This window comes from Tamandua tetradactyla, chromosome 15 (genome assembly GCF_023851605.1).
Source record: "Tamandua tetradactyla isolate mTamTet1 chromosome 15, mTamTet1.pri, whole genome shotgun sequence".
In the NCBI taxonomy this organism is placed as follows: Eukaryota; Metazoa; Chordata; class Mammalia; order Pilosa; family Myrmecophagidae; genus Tamandua; species Tamandua tetradactyla.
Window position 1 is genome coordinate 48,944,640 of NC_135341.1, and position 25,353 is coordinate 48,969,992.

General features: G+C 39.8%; 1 protein-coding gene across 4 annotated transcripts in view; it reads right to left on the bottom strand.

Annotated features, from left to right (window-relative positions):
• Window positions 1-938: 938 nt before the first annotated feature.
• XYLB (xylulokinase) overlaps window positions 939-25,353 on the bottom strand; it is a 74,737-nt gene continuing 50,322 nt past the window's right edge. The window contains exons 16-19 of one of the 4 annotated variants that reach the window (XM_077129778.1): window positions 19,767-19,825; window positions 18,262-18,349; window positions 11,370-11,464; window positions 2,355-2,541 (exon numbers count right to left, since the gene is read on the bottom strand). In XM_077129778.1, the coding sequence (XP_076985893.1) occupies window positions 2,464-2,541; window positions 11,370-11,464; window positions 18,262-18,349; window positions 19,767-19,825 (320 nt within the window). In that variant the 3' untranslated portion in view covers window positions 2,355-2,463. Of the gene's footprint in view, window positions 2,542-11,369; window positions 11,465-18,261; window positions 18,350-19,766; window positions 19,826-25,353 lie in introns of those variants that run through there. The other 3 variants (XM_077129777.1, XR_013162851.1, XM_077129779.1) reach the window with 3 other exon arrangements.

The window sequence follows — 25,353 nt, forward strand, 5'->3', positions numbered from 1 at the left end:
TGCTTCATGCTCCCACTCAAGTCCTTGAGATACTGCTCAATTTAAAAATATATATTTTCTGTTCTTCTGACTGCATGATTTTCATTATGTTTTCTAGTTCACTATTGCTTCTGCCTGTTCAAATCTGCTACATTTGTATACCTGTAGCGCACTTTTATCACCATCACTATGCTTTCATCCACATAATTAAAACAATTTTTTAAACTTCCTAATTCTTCTTTATGGCCACACATTTTCCTTTTATATCCTTTAGCTCCATAACTATCATTAACTTTTTTCTATATGGATTTTCCTTCATCTCCTTGAATTGATGGAATTTGATCTTCTTTGATTAGCTGTTCCTAATTTCGTCTCTGCTGAAGTTTTAATTTGTTCCCTTGGCTAAGCCATATCTTCCTGTTTCTCAGTATGGCTTGCCATTTTTTGCTGATGTCTAAGCATCTGGTTTCCTTGATGTACTAATTCTGAAGGTCCTTTCACCCTCTTTTGCCTATGGTTTCATTGTAGATATCTTAAGGCTCTTCTTTGAGGCTTGGTCCAACTCTTACTAGATCTTTATAGCAGCATATGTTTATTTGGATTTTCACAAGTCGTCTACACCTCAATCTTGCCCTGGATATGCAGTAGAACTTCTAAGGTTGCCCTTTTATGTGCAAATGTTTCACCTCCAGGGGAAAGCTGCATTTCCTCTATTCCTTCTCCAGAAATCCTGGTCTGTTCTGTTAGGTTTTGTGCAGAATCTTTACCCCAGTTCCTCTGATTTGTTTAATTTCTCTCCCTCACTTAGTGCCCCCTTTGTATTATACTTTCCAGTTCTGGGACCAATCATGCCTCACAACAGTTCAACTCTCCCTTTTTTTCCATGAGGCTTTTCTGCCTCTGGTTTCCCCTCTAGGGTATCCTGCTCTGGGAAGTCAGACTGAGTCAATCCAAAAAGGTGTTTTATTGGTTTTTTTTATAGGTGATCCAACAATTAGAGGCTGAACTGCATACATCCACCTCTTGCCAATGATTCTGTCACGGTCTGTTTTATTTCCTAGGGAACTTTTATTATGTGTGCTAATTAGTCACTTGTGTTCCAACCTGGGTTCCTGTGGACTTGGACCCCATGATGGGATATGCATTGAGTTCTAACTTAACTGCTGTGAGTGGCTCCATGGTATGCATCCAGGGCAGAAGGGACCCAGGCTGTGCTGCCTCTGTGTGACTCTTCAGCTGCACAGGACCAAGGAAGAGGGAAGGGTCCACCCTGCTGGGTCTTGGTCATGGATCTCCTACCTTTTATGGGTTTTTTTTTCTTTGTCATCTAGAGGATAGAAATCTGGGATACTGATAAACATCTTCCAGTGGAAAAGCCAGCCCCCACAACAAGGAACTACCCAGTCCCAAATGTCAATAGCTCTGAGATTGACAAACCCTGTTCTAGATCCAATCAAGTTTTCAGCAACTACAGAAGATAGAGAACATGCTAAATGATACAATAGGGATAGAATCAGCAAAATTCAGAATTGGATTTTGGGAAATCCAATTTTGGAATTCTCCCAAATGATCCAGTTCCTTCAAAAGGCAAATAGCAAGGGGGGGGGGGGGGAGAAGAAATGGAGAAGGAAAGAGGAGCCCTGAATTGACTCTCCTGGGTGATGACCCCTCCAAGTCATCTGGTATGAACAGGAGTCAGACAGCCTTTGGGAAGAGCTGAAGGAGGCCTGTCAGGTTTTTCTGGCTGGAGGTGGTGATTATATCAGGTTCTGGTGGGAAGGGAAGAGTGATTAAGGAGGGAAAGAGAACAAATGCTGAAGACAGAGAAGGGTAGGAGCATAAAAGAAGGGTAAGCACAGGTCAGAGAAGAAAGGAAACAGGGAGGGCACTTCAGACAGCTGGAAAGGAGGAAGAAAGATATAGCTGAGAGGGTTTTGCCAATGGTTCTGGGAGAGAAGGGCTGGTGGGGGGTAGGGTTGGAGGAGAGGATGGACAGTGAAGTCAGGATATGGGACAGGAGATGGTTGTGAGTCAGGGTTTGGGGAAGTGGTCAGAGAGTCAGGGTTGAAGAAGGGGACAGGCTGGGGTCCATGTGTGATGGAAAGCTATCACCTCGATTCTGATTTAGGTCCCTGAATTAGCTTTAATTCTGCCTTTGAAAGGGAAAGTCACAATTTTTACTGAACACATCCCACACTCGGCATTATCCTGACTTCTGCAATAAAAGACAGGAAAAGAGAGATGCTTTCCTGTCCTGGGTACAAGGGCACAGGGGCACAAGCAGCCCATCTATTTCCAGGAAGACACCTGAAGCTAGATTTCAAGTGGTCCTAGACAGGGCTGGAGCACTCCAAGGAGTCAACATGGGCAGGCTGAGCCACTCAGAACAGGGAAGACGATCCCTGCCATCCAGAGCCACATCCCCAAGGGGGATCATTGAGTTTGGCCAGGCAGGGGATACAGGGGTGTCTGGGCCTGCAGAATTCACTTCGGAGGTCCCTGGAGCTGGGACAGGACTCTCTGCTCCAGCTTGGCATACTTCAGAAGGAGAGCCTCGTAGACCTGGAAGGGCAGAGAGAGGGATTTAGAATGGAGGTAGGTGGTAGGGGATAAGGCAGAAAGCCTCCTTAGTTCTGGTTGTTACTTGTGATATACAATTTTTATAGCTTAATTACTTGTATTTTTTAAATTTGGTTGGGAAAAAGCCTCAATCCATAAAAACGAAAATGCCAGTTTGATTTAAACGAAAAACCTATAGTTTAAAAGCCCTGCTTTTTTTTTTAATGCAAATTATGACAAGAACCAATTTTTTGTAATCAAGCCTACAAATGTAAAAAAAAAAAAAAATGCTGCTGAGGGTACCTGAATATGGACTGTCTCACTACACAGCTAGTGGGAGTTGGTGGTGCCATCTTTTTGAGAACCAACTTGACTTTATTTCCATATTAAGGTGCTTGAAAATTTCACAGTGTTTGACCCAAACAGTCTACTTCTGCAAAGTGCTACTAAGGAAATACTCCTAAACATATGGTGTCATGCCCACAAGGGGTCTTCTCAGACTCCACTAAAATTCAGGCTCCTTAGACTACAATAGGCCGCACCTTAGAAATCTAGACTCACTTAAACATGATGTCTTATAAACAGTCATTTGGGAGACTGCAGGCATCTGCAGGGGCTGCAGGCATTTCTTTTCAATGGGAGACCATGCAATGGTGCATACAGCAGTTCACACAGTTGTCCAGGAGTGGGTCTCTCTGCCTCCCCTTTATCCTCCCTCTCTCCCCAAGTTATAGATCAAATGCAAGAAGACGAGATTCACATGGTACAGATGCAAGAACCAACATGGCTTTGAAAACTCAAGTCCCACAGGAGCCAATACCTCTTGTAACAACTTCACGAACACTTGCATAAATAGCCATGCTCATTGTGAGTCTGCACTCAGGGAAGCCCTAAGTATGACATCCCAACATGTTTTTCCCAGTCCAGATGCAGTATTCTAATTGGAGGCCATTTTAACTATGCAATGTTACTAGTAATATTGTTAATAACTCCATTTTTATCAAGTGTCCAGGAAAAGAACTAGAAAGTATATCAAAGGTAATATTCTCACTCAGAACAGAAAAGAGTTTATGAACTCTTTATCCACACAGGGTTACTGAAAACTGCTCTAAGATATGGGAAATGATGTTTCATACACCAGATAGCATATTATACAGTCATTAAAAATAATGTGTTGGGTGGACACGGTGGCTCAGCAGGCAGAGTTCTCACCTGCCATGCCAGAGACCCGGGTTCAATTCCCAGTGCCTGCCCATGCAAAAAAAGAAATAAATAAAAATAAATAATGCATTATGTGTGTTTAAAAAGGAAAATACTTTTGTTGAATTTTTTTTAAAGCAAGCTACAAACGGGGGAAAATTCAACTTGAATTTTTGATAGTCTCACAAGCAGGGTGGACAACCAAAGCTATAGGGTGAATCCTCAGTCTTGGGGTTTATTCATATGAAACTTAACCCCACAAAGGATAGGTCAAGCCTACTTAAAATTAGGCCTAAGAGTCACCCCCAAGAGAACCCCTTTTGTTACTCAGATGTGGCCTCTCTCTCCGGCCAACACAACAAGCAAACTCACCACCCTCTCCCTGTCTACGTGGGACATGACTCCCAGAGATGTGGACCTTCCTGGCAATGTGGGACAGAAATCCTAGAATGAGCTGAGACTCAGCATCAAGGGATTGAGAAAAACCCTAGAATGAGCTGAGACTCAGCATCAAGGGATTGAGAAAACCTTCTCGATCAAAAAGGGAGAAGAGTGAAATGAGACAAAATAAAGTGTCAATTGCTGAGAGATTCAAACAGAGTCGAGAGGTTATCCTGGAGGTTATTCTTACACATTAAGTAGATATCACCTTGTTATGCAAGATGTAATGGAGAGGCTGGAGGGAACTGCCTGAAAATGTAGAGCTGTGTTCCAGTAGCCATGTTTCTTGAAGATGACTGTTTAATGATAAAGCTTTCACAATGTGACTGTATGATTGTGAAAACCTTGTGTCTGATGCCTCTTTTATCTACCTTGTCAACAGACGAGTAGAACATATGGAATAAAAATAAACAAAAGGGGAACAAATGTTAAAATAAATTTAGTTTGAAATGCTAGCGATCAGTGAAAGGGAGAGGTAAGGGATAAAGTATGTATAAATCTTTTTTCTGTTTTTGTTTTATTGCTTTTTCTGAGTAGATGCAAATGTTCCAAGAAATGATCATGATGATGAATATGCAACTATGTGATGATATTGTGAATTACTGATTATATATGTAGAATGGAATGATCAAAATAGGAATGTTTGCATTTGCTTTGTGTTTTTTGGTGTTTAAAAAAATAAAATAAAATTTTTTTTAAAAGTTCAGGAGTCAAGTCTTATTAAAAAAAAAAAAAGATGTAATGGAGAGGCTGGAGGGAACTGCCTGAAAATGTAGAGCTGTGTTCCAGTAGCCATGTTTCTTGATGATGATTGTTTAATGATATAGCTTTCACAATGTGACTGTGTGACTGTGAAAACCTTGTGTCTGATGCTCCTTTTATCTACCTTGTCAACAGACGAGTAGAACATATGGAATAAAAATAAATAATAGGGGGAACAAATGTTGAAATAAATTTAGTTTGAAATGCTAGTGATCAGTGAAAGGGAGGGGTAAGGGGTATGGTATGTATATATTTTTTTTCTGTTTTCATTTTATTTCTTTTTCTGAATAGATGCAAATGTTCCAAGAAATGATCATGATGATGAATATGCAACTACATGATGATATTGTGAATTACTGATTATATATGTAGAATGGAATGATCAAAATAGGAATGTTTTTGTTTGTTTGGTGTTTTCTGGCATTTTAAAAAATAAAATTAAAAAAATTAAAAAAAAAAGCTGGCTACAAAATTATAGCGTGTGCATAACAAACCAAAACCAAAAGAAACTAAAAAGAAATGAAAAAGGTCAATCCACAATTCCACATTCTTTCTTTTCCTGTCTCTCTCTCTCTTTTTTTAAAGCAGTTTTTGCCTAATCCTCTGTAAGTCTAGCCTGAGAAATTTAGACCTACTTGAGCATGTTGTCTTATATACAATCCTTAAAACCAAGAAACCCAAATTTTCTTCCCCATCACAGAAATCACAAGTAAACATAACTCATAACAATCTCATTCCTTCTTCTTCTTTTTTCTTTTGGGGTAGTGGTGATGGTGATGCATGGGCTGGGAACAGAACCCAGGTCTCCCACATGGCAGGTGAGAATTCCACCTATGTGCCTGCTCATTTCTTCTTCATGCATCTCAACCCCCAAGGCAAGTACTTCAGTAACTGATTACGCAACTAGAGTCTTATCTTGGTGCAGCTGGGACAGTTGTATTAGTGAAGGCTCAGAAAGGAGTTCGCTAACGGTCAGAGCCAATGAGAAGGACCCTGCTGGCTTCCAAGTCCACAGTCAGTTGGAACTGCAGGGGAGGGCTGAGGGAAATAAAATCCTTTGCCCCTCCCAAAGGGGAGATGACCATTGTTCTGGTTCTGAGACATTCATCTATGACACACTTTAAAATCTTTTGAAAAACAGACCATATGGGTAAAACAAATCAAAGGATAACAGGTGGTACTTTAAAAAGAGACCCCAGGAGAGCCATCTTAAGGCTGCCCTAACCTACTCGAGGATTAAGGAGTCAGAGAACAAAGGTAAAGGGGCTTTGATTTCCTCTCCATGGGGGAACGTCCAACATTCAGCTGTGTCAAGGGAGAAAACATCACTACTGTTTGCTTTTCCATTTGAGCACAAGCACCGCTGCAGCTGCCATTGAGAGAAAACAGAAGATGTGGCCCTACTCTCAAGGAGTTTACAGTTTACAGTCCAGTCCACAAATCCACTCTGCAAATTGTCTCTTGTGCCAAAAATCTAAGACGGGCATTGATGGCTGCCCAGTGTTGAGAAGAATTATGAGATTTCATTTGGGTTTAACGTCATAGCATTACAGGGAGAAGAACAGTTCACACAGAGTGAATAGCAATTCACACGCAGCGTATTTGCTACCTACAATGAGGCAGATGTCATTGTTTGCTACCTGAAGCTTTAAGTTATACTTGCTTCCTGCTGGTGGCCCTATAGAGAGGATGAAACAGTCAAACACATTGCAGCCTTTCATACAAGGAGGGTTGACTGTATAACTAACTAGTGACTAATAGACTAGTATATATAGTATATCTCTTCTTGATAAGCAGCAAGTCTGTTAGAACTCTCAGCCCACTAGCACTCCAATTCCTGTATCCAGTTGTGTGAGAACATGACACTTGGAGCAGCTGAAGACATCCTGTGGCCATCTGGAGAACATCTAGATTTGAATTATCCAGTACAGCAGCCAGAATTCATTTGTGCCTATCGAGCACTGAAACCTGGCTAGTCAAAACTGAGCTGCGTGGTCCAGCCATACCATGGATGACTATTCAGCCACAGAAAGATAAAAACTATTGAGATACACAACTAGGACAGCTCACAAGGGAATTAGCTGAGCAAAAGAAGCAATCCAAAAACGTGCACCCTGTATGATTCCATTTGATAGCATATTCCTGAGTTGACAAAATTACAGAGATGAAGCATAGTTGCCAAAGATTAGGGAGGGAGGGATGTGTTTTTCCAGGGATAATATAAGGGATCCTTGGGGTAATGAATCACTTCGGTGTGTAATGACTGCAAAAAATGGTGCTTACAGGAATCTGCACACATGATAAAATTGCATAGAAGTACACACACACACGTAAAGGAGCACATGTAAAACTGGTGAAATCTAAACAAGATCTACGAATTGTACCACAGTGAATTTCCTGGTTTTAATGTACTGTAGGTATGTAGGATGTTACGGTGGTAAAAAACAGATGAAGGTATATGAGACTTTTCTCTATTTTCTTTTTTTTTTTTTGCAACTTCTATGAATTTATAATTATTTCAAAATTAAAAATTAAAAAATATAATACTAAAAAAAAAAAACAAACACCCGTGATGTGCTGGAAGTGTAAAATACATACTAGATTTCAAAGCCTTCATTAAAAAAAGAACATAAAATATCTCATTAATAATTTTTCATATCAATTACTTGCTGAAATGACAATACTTTTGGTACAGTGGATTAAATAAAATGTATCATTAACATTTATATTATTAAAATGAAAGCAATTAATTTAAAATTAAGTATTAAAATGAAAGAAAATTGTATTTCCATTTATTCATTTTTGTTTTTAAAAAATGATACGAAAAAATTTAAAATAACACATGCGGCTTGCATTATGTTTCCACTGTACACTGCTGATGTGGAGAACTGCAGGGAACATGGCCCAGAGTCCTGATGACACTGCTGAACTCCTGAACTAACACTGGAAACTCTCTTCAGACTTCCAATTACATGAGAACTCTTGTTAAAGCCATCAGTAGTCAAGGATCTTTTTTTGTACATGGCTGAAAGCATTCCTCACTGATACACCTGATCTGGTAAAAGCAGGTGGTGACCCAATACTGACTTGCTGTCACTAGTGTGTACACTGGTTTATTCTTTTTTTGGCATGGGCAGGCACTGGGAAACGAACTTGAGTCTCCAGTAGGGAAGGCGAGAATTCTGCCCCTGAGCCAAACGCACCTACACTAGTTTATAAAGTGCTTTCACTCTCCTCGTCTATTAAAGACTCACAATTAATGGGTTAAAAGAGGGCAGGGCAGTCTTCTCCTCCACCCAAGTAGGATCCTCTTTTCCTTCCTGCTTGTGAGTTGCTGGCTCACAATAGGACAGTAGACTGGAGGGAAGGTGGGGAGGTTCTCACTTAGAGAGGAATTATTTCTTAGATCCCCTCCCGTGTGGCTGCTGGGAGGCATCTACTTGTTAGGAAGAGAGGCTCTCCATTCAGACCACCTCCAAAGCATTATCTTAAGGCCAGTGTGTGCAGTGAGGAGAGAAGAAATGAAAATACTCTGTTTCAGAAGTTGTCTCAAAACAAGTTCTGGCCCAAGTTTGAGTCAACTTCTCTTTTCTGTCCCAGAAGAGAGACAGTAATCGTGCCAAGGGCACTCCTGGCACTCCTCTTTTCTACCACTCCCCCCAAAAGAAGTCTGAAAAAGAAACTGAAAGAACGTGTTTCAACTTAAAGGGCTGTGGGTTTTGGCCTCACTGGATACCAGAGTGAGGAACAAGCCTCTAGCCTTCTTTTTAAGGCACCCTTCACATTTCTTCTTGTGTGTGTTTGTTTTTTTTGTTTGTTTGTTTTTTTCCTGACTTTTCTTTTCTTCAAAGGAGGTAGATCTATTAGGACAAATCACAGTTCTGAACTGTCGACATTCATGTAAATGCCTCATTATTACTATGTTGGCTTTTTCATTGGGGCCCACTCTGCTGGGCTCCTCAGCAGCCAGTGGTCATACTGCACAGAGTAGTTGAAGAGATGAGAAAGATGGCTTCTTAAAGCTCCCTTTTAAATTAAAGCGTGGCATGCGTACAGAAAGCGGTACAGATCCTAAGTGTCCAGGCTGGTGACTTATCACAAAGCAGACACCAGTGTTTATTCACCTCTCTCCCGTCCCCCCTTTCCCCCCACCTCCAGGAGTAGAGGGACTCCCTGACCTGCTCTCCCTAAAGCCTGTGCCCTTCTACTTACTAACCACCCTGCTCCTTGGCTGCAGACACCATAGCTTAGTTTTGCCTTGTTAATGGACTTTAAAAAAACGTGTCACTTAATTGTAGAGGTTGCTGCACTTCTGAGAAGGGAGAACACCAAGTTTGTACTTGTTACCTACAAGTCCAGAGGGAAGTTGGATCAAGCTCTTGAAAATATACAAGGTGAACTAACTGGGCCTTCAGGTGTTGTGAAGAGGTTCTCCCGGCAGACCCCCCCACCTGTGGGCTGCTGCATGCTGAACAAGGCATTTCCTTGCTCCATCTTGGCTGCCTTTTGGACATGTGGGCAGAAACTCTTTCCCCAATTGTTTCCTCTCCAGAAGTTGGGACTGAGCTGTCATTGTTGACTCCTTTTTAAAGCCCTTTTGTAGCATTTATTATCTTTCTCTGGATAGCGAGTAGAAAAATTCCTCAGTGATAAAGGACTTTCTTTCCAAGTGGGGTAATGATTACTGTTTGGAATGAATTGTCTTAGGACATAATGCAAATTTTTACACCTTTTTTTTGGTTGGCACAGAGTGATTTTTAAAATGTGGCATAGCTTTTAAATAATAGAAAAATATTGAATGAAAGAGAATTTAAAAAAAAAAAAAGAGGGCAGGGCAGATATTGAGAAATGAAGAAACAGGTTCAAGATGAGTTTTGCTCAACATGAAGGTCACATACCGAAGGAGAGGCAGAATCAGAATCAGAACTCAGTGTCCTTTATTCCAAAGCAGGACCTTTCTATAATACTGAGCTGCCTTTCAAACATCAGGACACACAACAGAAAATAATCAGCTTGGGAGCACCTATGAGGTATCTGGAAAGCATAAGCTTCTGATTATGTTGGGAGACAATTCATCACGTCTTGTGAAAGCTTTAGTTTCAGAATTTTTCAAGGATGTTTATACAGCAAAAAGTCTTGGGAGAGAGAAACAGTGTCTCCCTCTGGAGGAGAGGGCAGATATGTCTGCTCTCCAGGATAATAAAGATAATTTCTCTTTGGGGGGAAAAGGTGGGGCAGGTTTGCTTGCAACTCCATTATAAGATTGTGGGTTTCCTAAACTCAGGGTCCTTCAGGTGTGACACAGACACACTGAGTGCATAAGCATCTACCTTGGCCCACTTCAATCATGCCCGTGGGACGTAGGATGCAAGAGGAACCAGCATGAGCATGAAGCTCGTGCTGTCTGCTACGCCAAGTAACAGGGTACTTTGTCTGAGACGCAGGAGTCCCAAGTCTTCTGCTACCACTGATGTAAACGTGACAGGCTCACTTTTTAGCTTGCAAGTAGGGAAAATTTTAGATCCTTGGCAGTTCCTAGAAAGGTGCATTTACTCCCAATTCCTGGACTGCAGAACCTTCAGCAAACAGGAACAGAGGTGTGGTAGATGCTGTGGTGTACCACCCAAATTCCTTTATGGAAATGAAGAACTTGTTCTCCCAGTGCTGGGAGTAGTGATGACTGTCAGCCCCCTTTGGGGATTGCTTTGACTACAGAAAGCTTCCCCATCCCATTGATAGGCACTGCACATGAAATGACAGATTAACATGGGGTATTAAGTTTAAGGTCCAGCCCTTTCACCCTAACTGGTTAAAATTCTAAAAGAGAATCTCAGCTTCAGAACTTTCTGTAGGATAGCAAAAGGGGTCCACTGAGACAGCAACACAGTTCACCTTCTCTCTCTACCTAGTCTTGCTTCTACTTTTTTCCTTTCACAGGTGTATATCCCAAATGTGCCTCACAATAAACTAACTACATCTTAACTGACATCTCAGAATTTGCTTTCCAGAGAACCTAACCTGTAGCAAATGGGGTTTGTCTTCAGAGGGATTTCCTGATTTGGGTGACAAGACAACTATTTGGATCCAGCCTTGAGATCTGAGGGCTAGAATTCTAGCACGACTCATGCCTAAGTGGCAGCATCTTTTAGCACCTTCTGTAGTCTGGTAAAATGGGAGTCCACACTGAGGCATATGGGGCAGTGAAGATATGTCCAGAATCTACTGGACCCCTGGGACTGAAAAATTAATAATAACTGTGAATCCAAGCTAACAGCCACACTCCAGTTGTTTAGTTTTCTTAATAATTAAAAAGAAAAAAATTGGATTCTCCCTTTGTTTGATCACATAAAGTTAATCTTCTTGGAAAAAACAAAACTAGCCAGCTTTCACAAAGAAAATGCTCTGACCAAATTCTGATGTTCTCTCACCTGAGCAGCTCCTGGGGCTGGAGTCACAGCCAATCTGGGTTTGGGGGCTAACTTCACAACTTCTGAGAAAGGCACATTTGTCCCAGACACAAGGCCTAGAAGGGAAAGTGCATTTCAGATCAGTGTACATGCATTTACCTCTCTTCTCTCTCAGCAATGTCACCACAATGCAATAAATACATAAAAAAAAAAAAGAGAATAGATTTCAAAAAACAGAAACCCTTATATACTATGGGTGGGAATATAAAATGATCCAGCCACATTATAAAACAGTTGGGGTGTTTCTTAAAAGGTTTTCTAAAAAAAATTAAATAAAAAAATATTTTCTATAATTTTACCACATGACCCAGCAATTTCACTCTAAGATGTCTACTTAAGAGAAATGAAAATATATATTCATTCAAAGACTCACATGTAAATTTTTATAATACTATTATTCATACTAATTAAAGTGTGGAACACAACCCAAATGTTCATCAACTGATGAATGAATAAACAAAATGTGGTATATCTGTACAATGGAATACTATTCAGCTTTAAAAAGGAATGACGTTCTGATACATGCTGCAACACAGATGAACCCTGAAAGTCAGTCACATATTCATTGGTTGCATTAGATGAAATGTCCAGAATAGGAAAATCTATATAGATAGAAAGTAGATTAGGGGTTGCTTGGGGCTGGAGGTAGAAATCGAGACCAACCATAAACAAGCACAAAGGATCACACTGGGATGATGAAACATTCTATAACTGAATTATGGTGGTGGTTGCACAACACAGTGAATTTACCGAAAATCAGTGAATCTGATACTTAAGATGGGTGAATTTCATGGCATATAAATTATACCTCAACAAAGTCATTTAAAAAAATATGTTTCAGGCTCAGGCTTCTGTTTTGCAAGGGCCTAATCTGTTTTCTCACTGTGGTAGCCCCCTTTCTTGGAACAGGCTAGTTAACTCCCATCATATGAGGGACGCCTGCCTCTCCTCCCTCACACTGTGCCCCTCTCCCCAAAGCTCATCAGATTCTAGCCACCCTGGGCTTTATTCAATTTGTTCAGTCTCAGAGACTCTCACTGTGTGGAATATTCTTCTGTCTATTCTTCACGAGCCTATTTCCTTCTCAGACAAGCTGCAGTTAAAACATTACTTGTTTGGGAAGCTCATCCAACCCTTTCAACTCTAAGTACCTTCTATTCTTCCCAGGGCACTTCTCATGATCTGTGGTCACATATTTTTTTGGTTATTATTTGTTTAAGCCCCTCCTTTGCTGAACAGTAAGCCCCCTGAGACCAGGGATTGTGTTTCTCTGGGTCATCGCTATAATTCCAGTGCCAAGCCACTGCCTAGATACAGGAGGCACTCATAAATATGAACAGCAGGAATGAAAAAGAGGGAAGGTGGCATATATGGGCAGAAAACAATGAGTAAATTCTAAGCAATTAGATTGACAGAGAAACTAAAGAGAATTGAGGAACTCATACATTATCATGAGGGAAAGAGGCCGTACTGAAGACAGGAGGAGCAGTTTTCCTAACAGAATACTAGAATTCCAGCTCAGGTGCGTACGATGAGGGAATGGGATCAGCTGTGGGGTGGCCAGCAGAGAAACTCATCAAATGACTCTGGTCATTGTGGTGTTCTGAAGCTGTGTGTAGCCCAAAAATATGTGTCTTTAAATTTAATCCATTCCTGTGGGTATGAACCCACTGTTTGATCAGACTACTTCACTTAAGGTGTGACCCACCTTGACAAGGATGGGTCTAGTATTGGAGTCCTTTATAAGAGAATGAAATTCAGACAGAGAGAACATGCCATAGGAAACAGGAAGGTGAGATGGAACCTGGAAGAGAAGAGACCAGGAGACACTGTCATGTGCTTTGCCATGGACAAAGGAACGAAGGTTCACCAGCATCCAGCTGCAGAATGCCAGATTGTTTTGGGAAAGTATCACCTTGATGATGTCTTGATTTGGACAACCATCGGCAAAGTCATTCTCATTATTTAATCTGATCAATTTCATGATATTTGCTTAAGCAGCCTAATAAATGGGAACACTCTCAATAAATTTAAAAACATGAAATCATAAAATGTATCTCCCCTGACCAAAATGGAATAAAGCTGGAAATCTACAAAAGAAGAAACAGAAAATTTACAAAATGTAGAAATTAAACAGTATATTCTTAAACAACCAATGGGTCAAAGAAATCACAGGGAAATTGAAAAATTATCTTGAGCAATGAAAATGAAAATACAACATATCAGACCTTATGGGAATCAGCAAAGACAGTGCTGAGGGGGTATTTATAGCTCTAAATAGTTTACATAAAAAAAGAAGAATGCTCTCAAATTAGAGACCTAATCAGAGTTCCTCATACCTGGAAGAATAATAAGAGAAAATTAAACCCAAGATGAGCAGAAGGAAGGAAATAACAAAGATTAGAGTGGAGATAAAATAGAGAATAAAAAAACAACAGAGAGAATCAACAAAATCAAAATTTGCTTTGAAAAGGTCAGTAAAACTGACAAACCTTTAGCTGGACTGACAAAGAAAACAAAGAGAGAGATGCAAATAACCAAAATCAGAAATGAAAGGGAAGGCACTATACTGACCCCACAGAAATAAAAAGGATTATAAGAGGATACTTATTAATAATTGTATGCCAACAAATTAGATATCCTAGATGAAATGGACAAATTCCTAGAAACACACAAACTACTACACTGAAACAAAAAAGAAAATAGCAATAGATCAATAACTAGTAAAGAGATTGAACTGATAGTTAAAAATCTCCCAACAGGACAGAGATGCACTTCTTCACTGTCGGTAGGGAAACTGAGAGGTGAAGCCCTTTGGAGGGCAATGTGGTGACTCCACAGAAGGCTCGGGGTGGGGATGCCATATGAAGCTTCAAACCCGTTGAATGGTGTAAACTTGGTGGAACTGAAAGTGGGGACACAATGGACATTTGGAAACTGGTGTTTATGGCGGCATAACAATCTGCAATGGATGGAAGTGGCGGAGGGTATGTCTACAGAGGAATGGAAGGGGGAACTATAGTGTATGTATACAATGGACTAGTGAGGAGCTGCAAGAAAGAATGAAGTTATGAGGCATGCAACTAGGTGAAAGAACCTTGAGGACAGTATGCTGAATGAAATGTCAGAAACAAAAAGACACATACTATCATGCCTCACACATATGGACCAACTATAATAACAAACTCAGAGTACTGAAATCGAGAGGATAGGTGATCAGGTTAAGGCCCACTGTAAAGACTGTAAGCTTTTACAGCAGTCACATCTATTCCAGAGTTGATACTGTAATTCTGAGATACTGAACTATTTGTGTGTGACTTGGTCCTTCCCTAGAACTTCGGGTATTTATGTGACACCTGAGATGCAGAGTCACAGCCCTGAAGTTCTAAAAGTCAGCATGACCCCATACAGTTAAAAAAGTTGAAAAAGTGATCAGACTTCAACTAGAGACATGAACGAAGCTGATTTGGATAGGACTAAGGTAAATCAGAATACAGGTTAAAGGATGACCTCGTCTATATTTTGAAACTTCAACTTCTACATGAGGCCAAAGGGAGAGATGTTTATTGGGTGCAAAATTTATATTTTGGGTAGTACACTATATAATTCAACTTGCATTGTCAGTTTATTCGAACACCATAATTACATGGAATCTTGAATAGAGAGTGAGATCTTGTTGGCTTTAATAAGGTCAGTGTGATGCCCCAATATATTCCAGAATAATTTGGGCAAAGAAAAAAAAGTATTTGTAAAGTCCCCTGAAGGGAATGGGGGAAAAGGAGGAAATATTTAACTTCCCCATATGGGGAATTGCTGATATTCTTGCAAGCCTTGGAACTACCAATTTAATAGGCCGAGCCCTCTATCTTGGGTCCCATTCCTATGAAACTTAGTCCTTTAAAGGAGAAGCTAAGCCTACTTATGATTATGCTTAAAAGTCACCCCCAGAGAACCTGTTTTGCTGCTCAGATGTGGCCTCCCTCTCTCTAAGGCAATTCGGCAAATGAACTCACTGCCATCCCTCTGTGTAGAAGATGACTCCCAGGGGTGTAAGTCTCTCGTAACACGGGACATGACTCCTGGGAATGAGCTGGAACCCATCATCATGAGATTGAGAAAGCCTTCTTGTCCAAAAGGCAGTAGAGAGAAATGAGACAAAGTAAAGTTTCAGTGGCTGAGAGATTTCAGAGTCAAGAGTTTATCCTCGAGGTTACTGTTACTCATTATAACAGATATCCCTTTTTAGTTTATGGTATATTGGAGTGACTAGAGGGAAATACCTGAAACCAGTGAACTACATTCCAGTATCCCTGATTCCTTTTTTAAAAAACGTTTTTATTGAGAAATATCCACACACATACAAGTTCAATTATATTATACAATCAATGGCTCACAATATCATCACATAACTTATTTTTCACTATGATCATTTTTAGAACATTTGCATGTTCTAAACACATCAAACACAATAAAAATAACTTTTATTTCTTTTTCTGAATTAATGCAAATGTTCTAAGAAATGATCATGATGATGAATATACAACTATGTGATGAAGGAAAAAACAGAATGTTCATATTGTATGTTGACTGGTTTTATTAATACAAATTTTAAAAAAATGAGCAAAAGGCTTGAACAGACATTTCCCCAAAGATATACAAATGGCCAAAAAACACATGAAAAGATGCTCAACATCATTAGCCACTAGGGAAATGCAAATCAAAACCACATTGATACCATTTCACAAGCACTAGAATGGCTACCATTAAATTATATATAAAAATAATAAGTGTTGGAGAGAATGTGGAGAAATAGGAACACTCCTTCATTGTTGGTGGGAATGTAAAATGGTACAGCCACAGTGGAAAACAGTTTGGCAGTTCCTCAGAAAGTTAAGTATAGAATACAGAATATATGACCTGGCAGTCCCACTTCTAGTTATCTACCCAAAAGAACTGAAAGCAGCTACTCACACAGCAACCCATACACCAGTATTCAAAGTAGCATTATTCACAATGGCTAAAAGGAGGAAGTAATTCAAGTAGTCATCAACAAAAGAAAAGATAAACAAAATGTAATATATATATAATATGGAATATTATTCAGACATAAAAAGGAGTAGAGTTCTGATGCCTGCTACAACATAGATAGACCCTGAAGATATCACATTGAGTGACATAGCCAGATACAAAAGAACAAATATTAGATAATCTCATTTATATGAAGTAATCAGAACATGCAAATTGATAGAGTAAAAAATTAATATACAAATTATCAGGGACATATGGGGAATGGGAAGTTAATGCCCAATTGGTACAGTTTTGTTTGGAGTGATGAAAAAGTTTTGGTAATGGACGGCGGTGATGGTAGCACAACATTATGAATGTAATTAACACCAACTGAAAGTGGTTAAAATGGGAAATTTTAGGTTGTATATGTTATCAGAAAATTAAAAACAAAACAAAACAAAACATTGAATTGTACAACACAAAGAATGAACCCTAATGTAAACTATGAACTATAGTTTATAATACAATTATAATAATATTTGTTCATAAATTTTAGCAAAGGTACCACACAAATGAAAATGTAATAAGAAAAACTGCATGTGTGAGGGTGTGGATATATATGGGAACTCTATACTTTCTGCATCAATTATCTGTAAATGTACAATTCTAACAAAAAATTAAAAAATAAAACTGGTCCCAACTCCATTCATATTCATAGACTGGTGACAGGTGGGCTGCACACAAGGCAGTTGGTGAGGAGAGATCTCCAAACAAAGTGGCCACCTCTGGAAGGTGGCTGATTTGCTAGATTGCAGGTCAGGTTTTGGTTTGAGGAAAGGGCAGTGAAATACCCTAGGTAACTTCTGGTCACTTACATGGGCTCAGAAAAAGAAAAAGAAAAAAGAAATGCAGCACAGTCCCTATAGGGTAATTACTTTCCCAATTCTGCAGAAGGAGGCATATGAAATGATTCTCAGACTTCTTAATAGAAACAATGAAGGCCAGGAGACAGTGGAACAATGATTTCAAAGTACTTAGGAAAAGTATTTTGAACCTGAAGTCCTTTACACAGCCAAATTAGCATTCTTTGAAAGGGTGAAATAAAGACCTTGTAAAGCCTTAGAAAATTAGCACATACTAAATCACCTCTTAAAGATGTACTTACATTCCAACAAACTAGCAGAGAAACAAAGAAGGACAAAGAAACTTTGGAAAGAAAAAAAATAAAACAGAAAAACTCATAGTTAAGTGAAATTAACCACCAATATAATGTAAACTATAATTAGAAACAACAATCAAGAAATAAGTACCACATGATTTTGATACAGAAGGTGGCACTGGGTCATATAAGATGGATGGGAGAGGGGAGTAGAGGAAGAAAAGAGTACAAGGTTAATTCAGTTATTAAGAGAATAGGTTCACAGATTAGTTCTCAATTTTGATAAAAAGTAAAGGTGTGTTAAAAAGTTAAGAGTAACCATTCAAATGATGGAACCACTAGTGGGAAAGGACAAAGATCTTAGGTATATGGACAACTTGAGGAGCTCCCTGAGCAGGCAGAAGACAAGGCAAATTGACTGAAATTGGAGGAAGATGACTTTGTAGGCATGCTCTGCTCCCCAAGAACTTAGTTAGATGTAGAGGAGATTCATTTACTATCCAAAGGTACAGCAAGGCATCCATCAGAGCAATGGACCTCCGAGGAGCTGTCCAAGGTCCTGGACTGCTTGAGTGTGAAGCATTTTCCTCCTTCTCAACCTCCTGCTCTTGATAAAAAGACCGCTCCTTAGCCCAGCCAGTGCCCCAATCACTTCCAGGGGCAGCTATGTCCCGTCCATTGACCTACCATGAAAAGCTCGATAGGCAGAGCCCACACAGGCAGAGTTGGCAGTGTCTATGACATACACTGGGGCACCAAATACGTCCGCGAGTACCTAGAGAGAACACAGAGGTTCTTACTGTGCCAAGTCGTTCTTCCACAGAAACATGGACATTTTGGGATGCATTTTCCAGACTTTCCATCTAATTCTTTTCCTCCCCTATCTACTGCCATAAAGGCCATGCTGCTGGTTCCACCGCTCTGTTGATAATGGGATGAGGGTGACCTGGGAGAAGTCCGAGTGGAGGGTCACAGCTCTCTGGGCTGTACCTATAGCATTTAAATATTTTATCAAAGTCAAAGCCTAAGAGATAGGAGGTATTCTTAGCAAATGGCACCAACCTAGAGTTGGGGATAGTTGGTTAGCACACTAATATTAACAAGTCTAAACAAACCCAAACTAACAAGGTTGTATTTTATAGGGATAATGATAAAGTTTTCCATTTAGGCCCAAAAAACAAATTGTATGAATTCAGAATGGATGACCTATATACTAAGAGGAACTCACATGACTCGGGAATCTTAGGTGATCGGAGGTATTATGCCCTATTCAGATTCCCTTCCCTGGACCAGCGTGCATCTCTCATCCAACTTCTGTGAGTGCTGGTTACTAATGGTTCATAATGGACCCTCCTCAAGAGAACTGCCCGCAGCTGAACAGAAGCTGCCTCTTACAGGTTATGCTCACTCCACTTCAGGCTATCCAGTTGGTCCCTTGTCCCAAGGTAGAGCTAACTCTGTCATATAATTCAAGCTCCAGAGCTTCCCTTGGTATTAGGCTCAAACATAATCTAACTAAGGCCACATCCTTGCTTATTTTTCTTCCCCAGCCCTATCCTGCATCCTTCACTCCCTTTCTCCTGGTGATACTCTCAAAAAATCACAGAAGCATCCTCATTTCAGGCTTTGCTTCTACGGAATCTTCTCTAAGACAGGTATATTACAAGGCAGCCGTTAATACAGTTACTCAAACAGCTAAGGCTGCCTCAAGTGACATCCAAAAAAAATGTACATTGTCTAAGAGAACCTGGCAGCACCACAATGTGATAGCCTGAATCACATATTTTTGCAAGTTGATGACACTTTTGGTCATTTTTTCTAGCATAACAGAAGACCAGAAGAACAGTGACAAAGTCTAGCAATTATGTACAAGGGGAATGAAAGGAAGAAAAACAGAGGTTTACAGTGGAAGGGAGAAGTCTTGAGAAAGACAAGAATGCTGCCATGAGGAAGGAAGGGCACTTTCCCTACAACTCCAAAGGGGAAGGGCTGGTATCAAAGAGTTAAATTCTACAGAGATACAGATTTCACCTGAATATAAACCAGAATCTGCTCACAGTATGAACTGTAAGGCAATACTGGGCTGGCTTCCAAGAAGAATGTGACCTCCCCATCCCTGCAGGAGTGGGAACAGAGGCAGTCCTTACTGCTGCGTCTCTGGCCACAGTGCACAGCCTACTACCACTACTTACTTGTAAGATGTCTCTGTTGTGAGATGCCCCTCCGGTGGCCAAAATCTTTGTCTTGGGCACTGCAACGAAAAAGGATAAATATAAAATGAAAGTAGCAATTCTCCTAAGGCAAAAGGGACTGTTTTCCAGAGTTCTTCAGCCACAGAGGGCTTGTATTGGGCTGGTGCCTCCTGCTTATCACACAGGATAGAGGAAAAGATCCAAAGCTGGCTTCTGTTCATGCAGGACTGCAACATATAATTTGTCTGGGAAGCTGCTGCAGGGGATCACCACATTTTAATTAATTTTTTAATTAAAATAAAATCAAAACAAACCAATATTAGAAGGGAACTTCCTTAAAGTAATAAAGACCATATATCCAAAACTTACAACAAACATCATTCTCAACAGAAATATTTAGAAGCATTCTCTTTAAGACTGGTATGGCGGTCAGCAACCAAGATGCCCGCCCCCCAAAGGATCCCTGTCTCCTGATAAGCATGTCCCCATGTAGCCGCCTCTCACAATGACAAAGGCTGACTCACGTAACAGGATACTAGGGAAATGATGGTGCATGATTTTCGACACTAGGTCATTAAATAATGGCTTCCATCTTGCTCTCAGGGATCACTCACTCTCGGATCACTCACTTTGGAGAAAGCTAGCTTTCTTGTCATGAGGCCGTTGAGGCAATTCTACAGAGAGGTCTATGGCCAGAACTGAGGCCTTCTGCCAACAGTCATGGGAAAGGTCCATCTTGGAAGTAGACTCTGCAAACCCAGTCAAGTTTTCAAGGACTGCAGCCCCAGCTGACATCTTGACCAGAACCTCAGAAGAGATCCTCAGGCCTAACCACTGAATTAAACTGATCCTAAATTCTTGACCTACAGAAACTGTATTAGATAATAAATGTTCATTTCGTTTTATGCCACTAAATATGACATCTATTTAAATAGGGCACTAAATAGAGTAATTTGGTATATAGTACTACTAGATAACCAAAGCAATGAGAAACAAAGGTTCATGCTATTCAGGGTACTGTTTATTGACTGACAAGTAAAACATACAGATTAAAAATAAATAAACCTTCCTGGGAACGTGGGACAGAAATCCGAGAATGAGCTGGAACTCAGCTTCAAGGGACTGAGAAAAAAGGGGGAAGAGTGAAATGAGACAAAATAAAGTGTCAGTGGCTGAGAGATTTCAAACAGAGTTGCGAGGCTATCCTGGAGGTTATTCTTACGCACTAAATAGATATCACCTTGTTAGTCAAGATGCAATGGAGACGCTGGAGGGAACTGCCTGAAAATGTGGAGCTGTGCTCCAGTGGCTATGTTTCTTGACGATACTTGTATGATGATATGACTGTCGCAGTGTGATTGTGAGAGCCTTTTGTCTACCTTATCGATGGACAAGTAAAACATATGGATTAAAAATGAATAAATAATATGGGGAACAAATGTTAAAATAAATTTAGTAATTGAAATGCTGGTGATTGGTGAAGGAGAGGGGAAAGGGGTATGGTATGTATGAATTTTTTCTTTCTTCTTTTTATCGCTTTTTCTGAATTGATGTAGATATTCTAAGAAATGATCATGATAATAAATATACAACTATGATGTGATGATAGTGTGAGTTATTGATTATATAACAAGAACGGAATGATCATATGATAAGAATGTTTGTGTATGTGGTTATATATCATAAATAAAAAATAAATAAATTTTAAAAAGAAAAAGAAAGGGAGAGGTAAGGGGTATGTATGTATGAATTTTTTTCTGTTGTCTCTTTATTTCTTTTTCTGAATTGATGCAAATATTCTAAGAAATGATCATGATGATGAATATGCATCTATATGATGATATTCTGAATTACTGATTATATGTGTAGAATGGAATGATCATATGTTAAGAATGTTTGTGTTTCTTTGTTGTCATACTTCTTTTAAAAATTTAAAAATTAATAAAAAAAATTTTTAATAAATAAATAATAGGGGGAACAAATGTTAAAATAAACTTAGTAGATTGAAATGCTAGTGATCAATGACGGGTAAGGGGTATGGCATGCATGAATTTTTTTTCTGTTTTCTTTTTATTTCGTTTTCTGAATTGATACAAATGTTCTAAGAAATGATCATGATGATGAATGTACAACCATGTGATGATATTGTAAGTTATTGATTATATATCAAGAATGGAATGATCATATGGTAAGAATGTTAGCATTTGTATGTGATATTTAAAAAAGAAAGAAAGAACTTAAAGAAAAAAAAAGTATCGGCAAAGTCCCTTGAGGAATGTGAGAAAAATTATAGAACTATTAAATGTTACCATTATGGAAACCCTAGATACTGTGTCAAACATTAGGGACACCCAAATCAAAAGGCCAAGCCCTTCATCTGAGGCTTGCTCTTGTGAAGCTTATGTATGTAGCAGAGTTTAGCCTACCTATAGGTGTGACTAAGAGTCACCTTCAGAGATCTCTTTTGTTGCTCAGATGTGGCCTTTCTCTCTCTAAGCCCAACTCTGCAAATGAAACCATTGCTCTCCCAGCTACGTGGGACATGACATCCAGGGATGAAAGTCTCCCTGGCGGCGTGGGAGATGACCCCCAGGGATGAGCCTGGCCCTGGTATCATGATATCAACAATGCTATCCATACAAAAAATGGGAAGAGCAGTTTAAGAAATAAGGTATCAGTGGCTGAGAGAGTTCAAATAGAGTGGAGAGGCTACACTGGAGGTCATCCTTATGCCTGCTTCAGTTAGATATTGATACCCAGCATAACTTGCCAAACCCTGACCCAAACCATTCCTGCCGAACCCAAAGAATACCTAGGGCATTATATAAGATTCTACAAAAGTTCCATGCACTAGGGTAACTTTCCAAAACCTACAACCTCCAGATGCCCCTGGACCAGATAAGTCCTGAAATAAAGAAGGGCCAGCCCTTCCATAATATCAAATAGTTCCATCCCCTTATTCCATATTATCAACAGCCCCTTCGAAGATGAAAACGTTAGAATGGGCATAGCTAAATATCCTAAAGAGTAGGAGAAAGATCAAAGGTGAGGGCGGAATTTAACAGATTAGGTCGGGTTTAACAAACGAGTATGAGTGCTGAGTCACTGTACTGATATTTCTTTTAGGCTTAGAGCAACTAAAAGTAAAAACCTAAAGTTGTGGAATTATAACCCATACCAAACTCTGAAATCTGTTCTATAACTAATTGTTGCAATGTACATTGAAATGTACTGCTTTTATGTATATACGTTATTTAAAGAGAAGGAGGAGTATAACAGAGAAGATAGGATTTAACAAATGAGTATGATTGCTGAATCATTACATTGCTATTTCTGTTGGTCTCCAATGTCTTGGAGCAGCTAGAAGAAAAGAAAAATTGTGGAATTGTAACCCATACCAAACTTCAAAATCTTATTCTATAACTACCTGTTAAAATATACTTGGAAATTTATTGGTTTTTTGTATATAATATTTCACAATAAAAAATTCAAAAAAGACAAAACAAAAAAACTCTGGTTCCCAGTAGAACCCTACATAGCATCCAGGTAAGAACAGGAGGAACAGGCTGGTATTACAGCAATTACCAGTAAATTGCTCTTCCATGGCAGTTTCCACTACCCAGCCCCAACCCTCATGGTAGGCAGCAGTAGGGTCTGGCTGATGGCATAGTTTACTGGTGCAGAAAGGGCCATAAAAATCCGCTTTCCCAAGATCCAGGGTGGGCACAGGCCAACTGGTGATCACTGTTTTTGATTAGTTACTTCAGATCACTGGGAACCTACTTTGAAGGTGGCCAATGTTACAGCCTGCCACGGATAAAGGTGGAAGAGGAGATTTAAAAATAATACATTTCCTGAGAGCTGTGAAAAACATGTGAAGGGCTGCATTTGCTGGGTAGGTCAAGAAAAGGCAGCTTTGGGGAGCCATGAAAGAAGCTTCATGGCTCCTGGTCCCTCTATCATCTCTCCAAGGCAGCACAGAGCTGACCAGCACTTCCTTTGTGGGTCCCTGGCTTTGTTGTCCTGGATTGACTGACTTGTGAAACTCTTCTCCAGCATGCCCCACCTCCCACAATCTGCCCTCCAGGAAAAAGCAGCTTGAGACAGTGAAAGCAGCATAAGAAACAACTGAGATGGTCAGTCTAGTGTTCTAGTTTGCTAGCTGCTGGAATGAGATGTACTAAAAATGAAACAGTTTTTAAAAGGGGGAACTTATTAAGTGGCAAGTTTCATGTTCTAAGGCTGTGAAAATGTCCAAATTAAAGCAAGTCCATAAAAATGTCCAATTTAAGCCATCCAGGGAGATACCTTGGTTCAAGAAGGCCAATTATGTTCAAGGTTTCTCTCTCAACTGGAAAGGCACATGGGAAACATGGCAACATCTGTTAGTTTTCTCTCCAGGCTTCTTGTTTCATAAAACTCCCCAATGAGCATTTTCCTTCTTCATCTCCAAAGGTCTCCAGCTGTGTGGGCTCTCTTGGTTCTGATGCTCTTGGGACTTTCTTGCTCTCTCCAAAATGCTTACTCTTTTAAAGGATTCCAGTAAAATAATCAAGACCCATCTGGAATGGGCAGAGTCACATCTCCATGGATATAAGCTAATCAAAAGATTCCAACCTACCTTATTGAATAGGGATTAGAAGAAATGGCTGCTTCCCCAAGTTTGGATCAGGATTAAAGCATGGCTTTCCTAAAGCACATAATCCTTTCAAACCAGCACACCTGGGGCAAAATCTTACCTATCTGCAGCTCTTCTGGGTATATACCTAGCAGCAAGATTGCTGGATCATATGGCAATTCTATACTTAGCTTCCTGAGGAACCTCCAAACTATATTCCACAGCGGATGCACCATTTTACATTCCCACTAGCAATGAATTAGGGCTCCTCTTTCTCCACATCCTCTCCAACATTTGTAACTTACTGTTTTTTTAATAGTGGCTATTCTAGTGGATATGAAATGTATCTCATCATGGTTTGATTTTCATTTTCTTAATAGCTGGTGATTTTTAGCACCTTTTCATGTGCTTTTGGCCACTTGTATTTCCACTCTGGAAACATGTCTATTCAAGTCCTTTGCCCATTTTTCAACTGGGCTGTTTCGCTTGTTTTTGTTGTTGTTGTTGAGTTGTAGCATTTCTTTATATATTTGCACATTAAATCCTTATTGGGTTTGTGGCTTCCAAATATTTTCTCCCACTGAGTAGGCTGCCTTTTCACTTTGAAGCATGGAACTTTCTTTTTTTACATGGGCAGGCACCAAGAATCAAATTCGGGTCTGCGGCATGGCAGGTGAGAACTCTGCCTGCTGAGCCAGCGTGGGCCACCCAGCAAAGAACGTTATTTTGAGGAGGTTCCATTTCTCTATTTTTAGTTTTGTTGCTTGGCCTTTGGGTGCAAAGCCTAAGAAACCACAAGATCTTGAAGATGCTTCCCCACATCTTCCTCTGGGAGTTTAATGGTCCAGGTTCTTATATTTAGGTCTTTGTTCCATTCTGAGTTAATTTTTGTATAAGATGTGAGGTAGGAGTTCTTTTTCATTCTTTAGATATGGATACCCAGTTCTCCCAGCACCATTCGTTGAACAG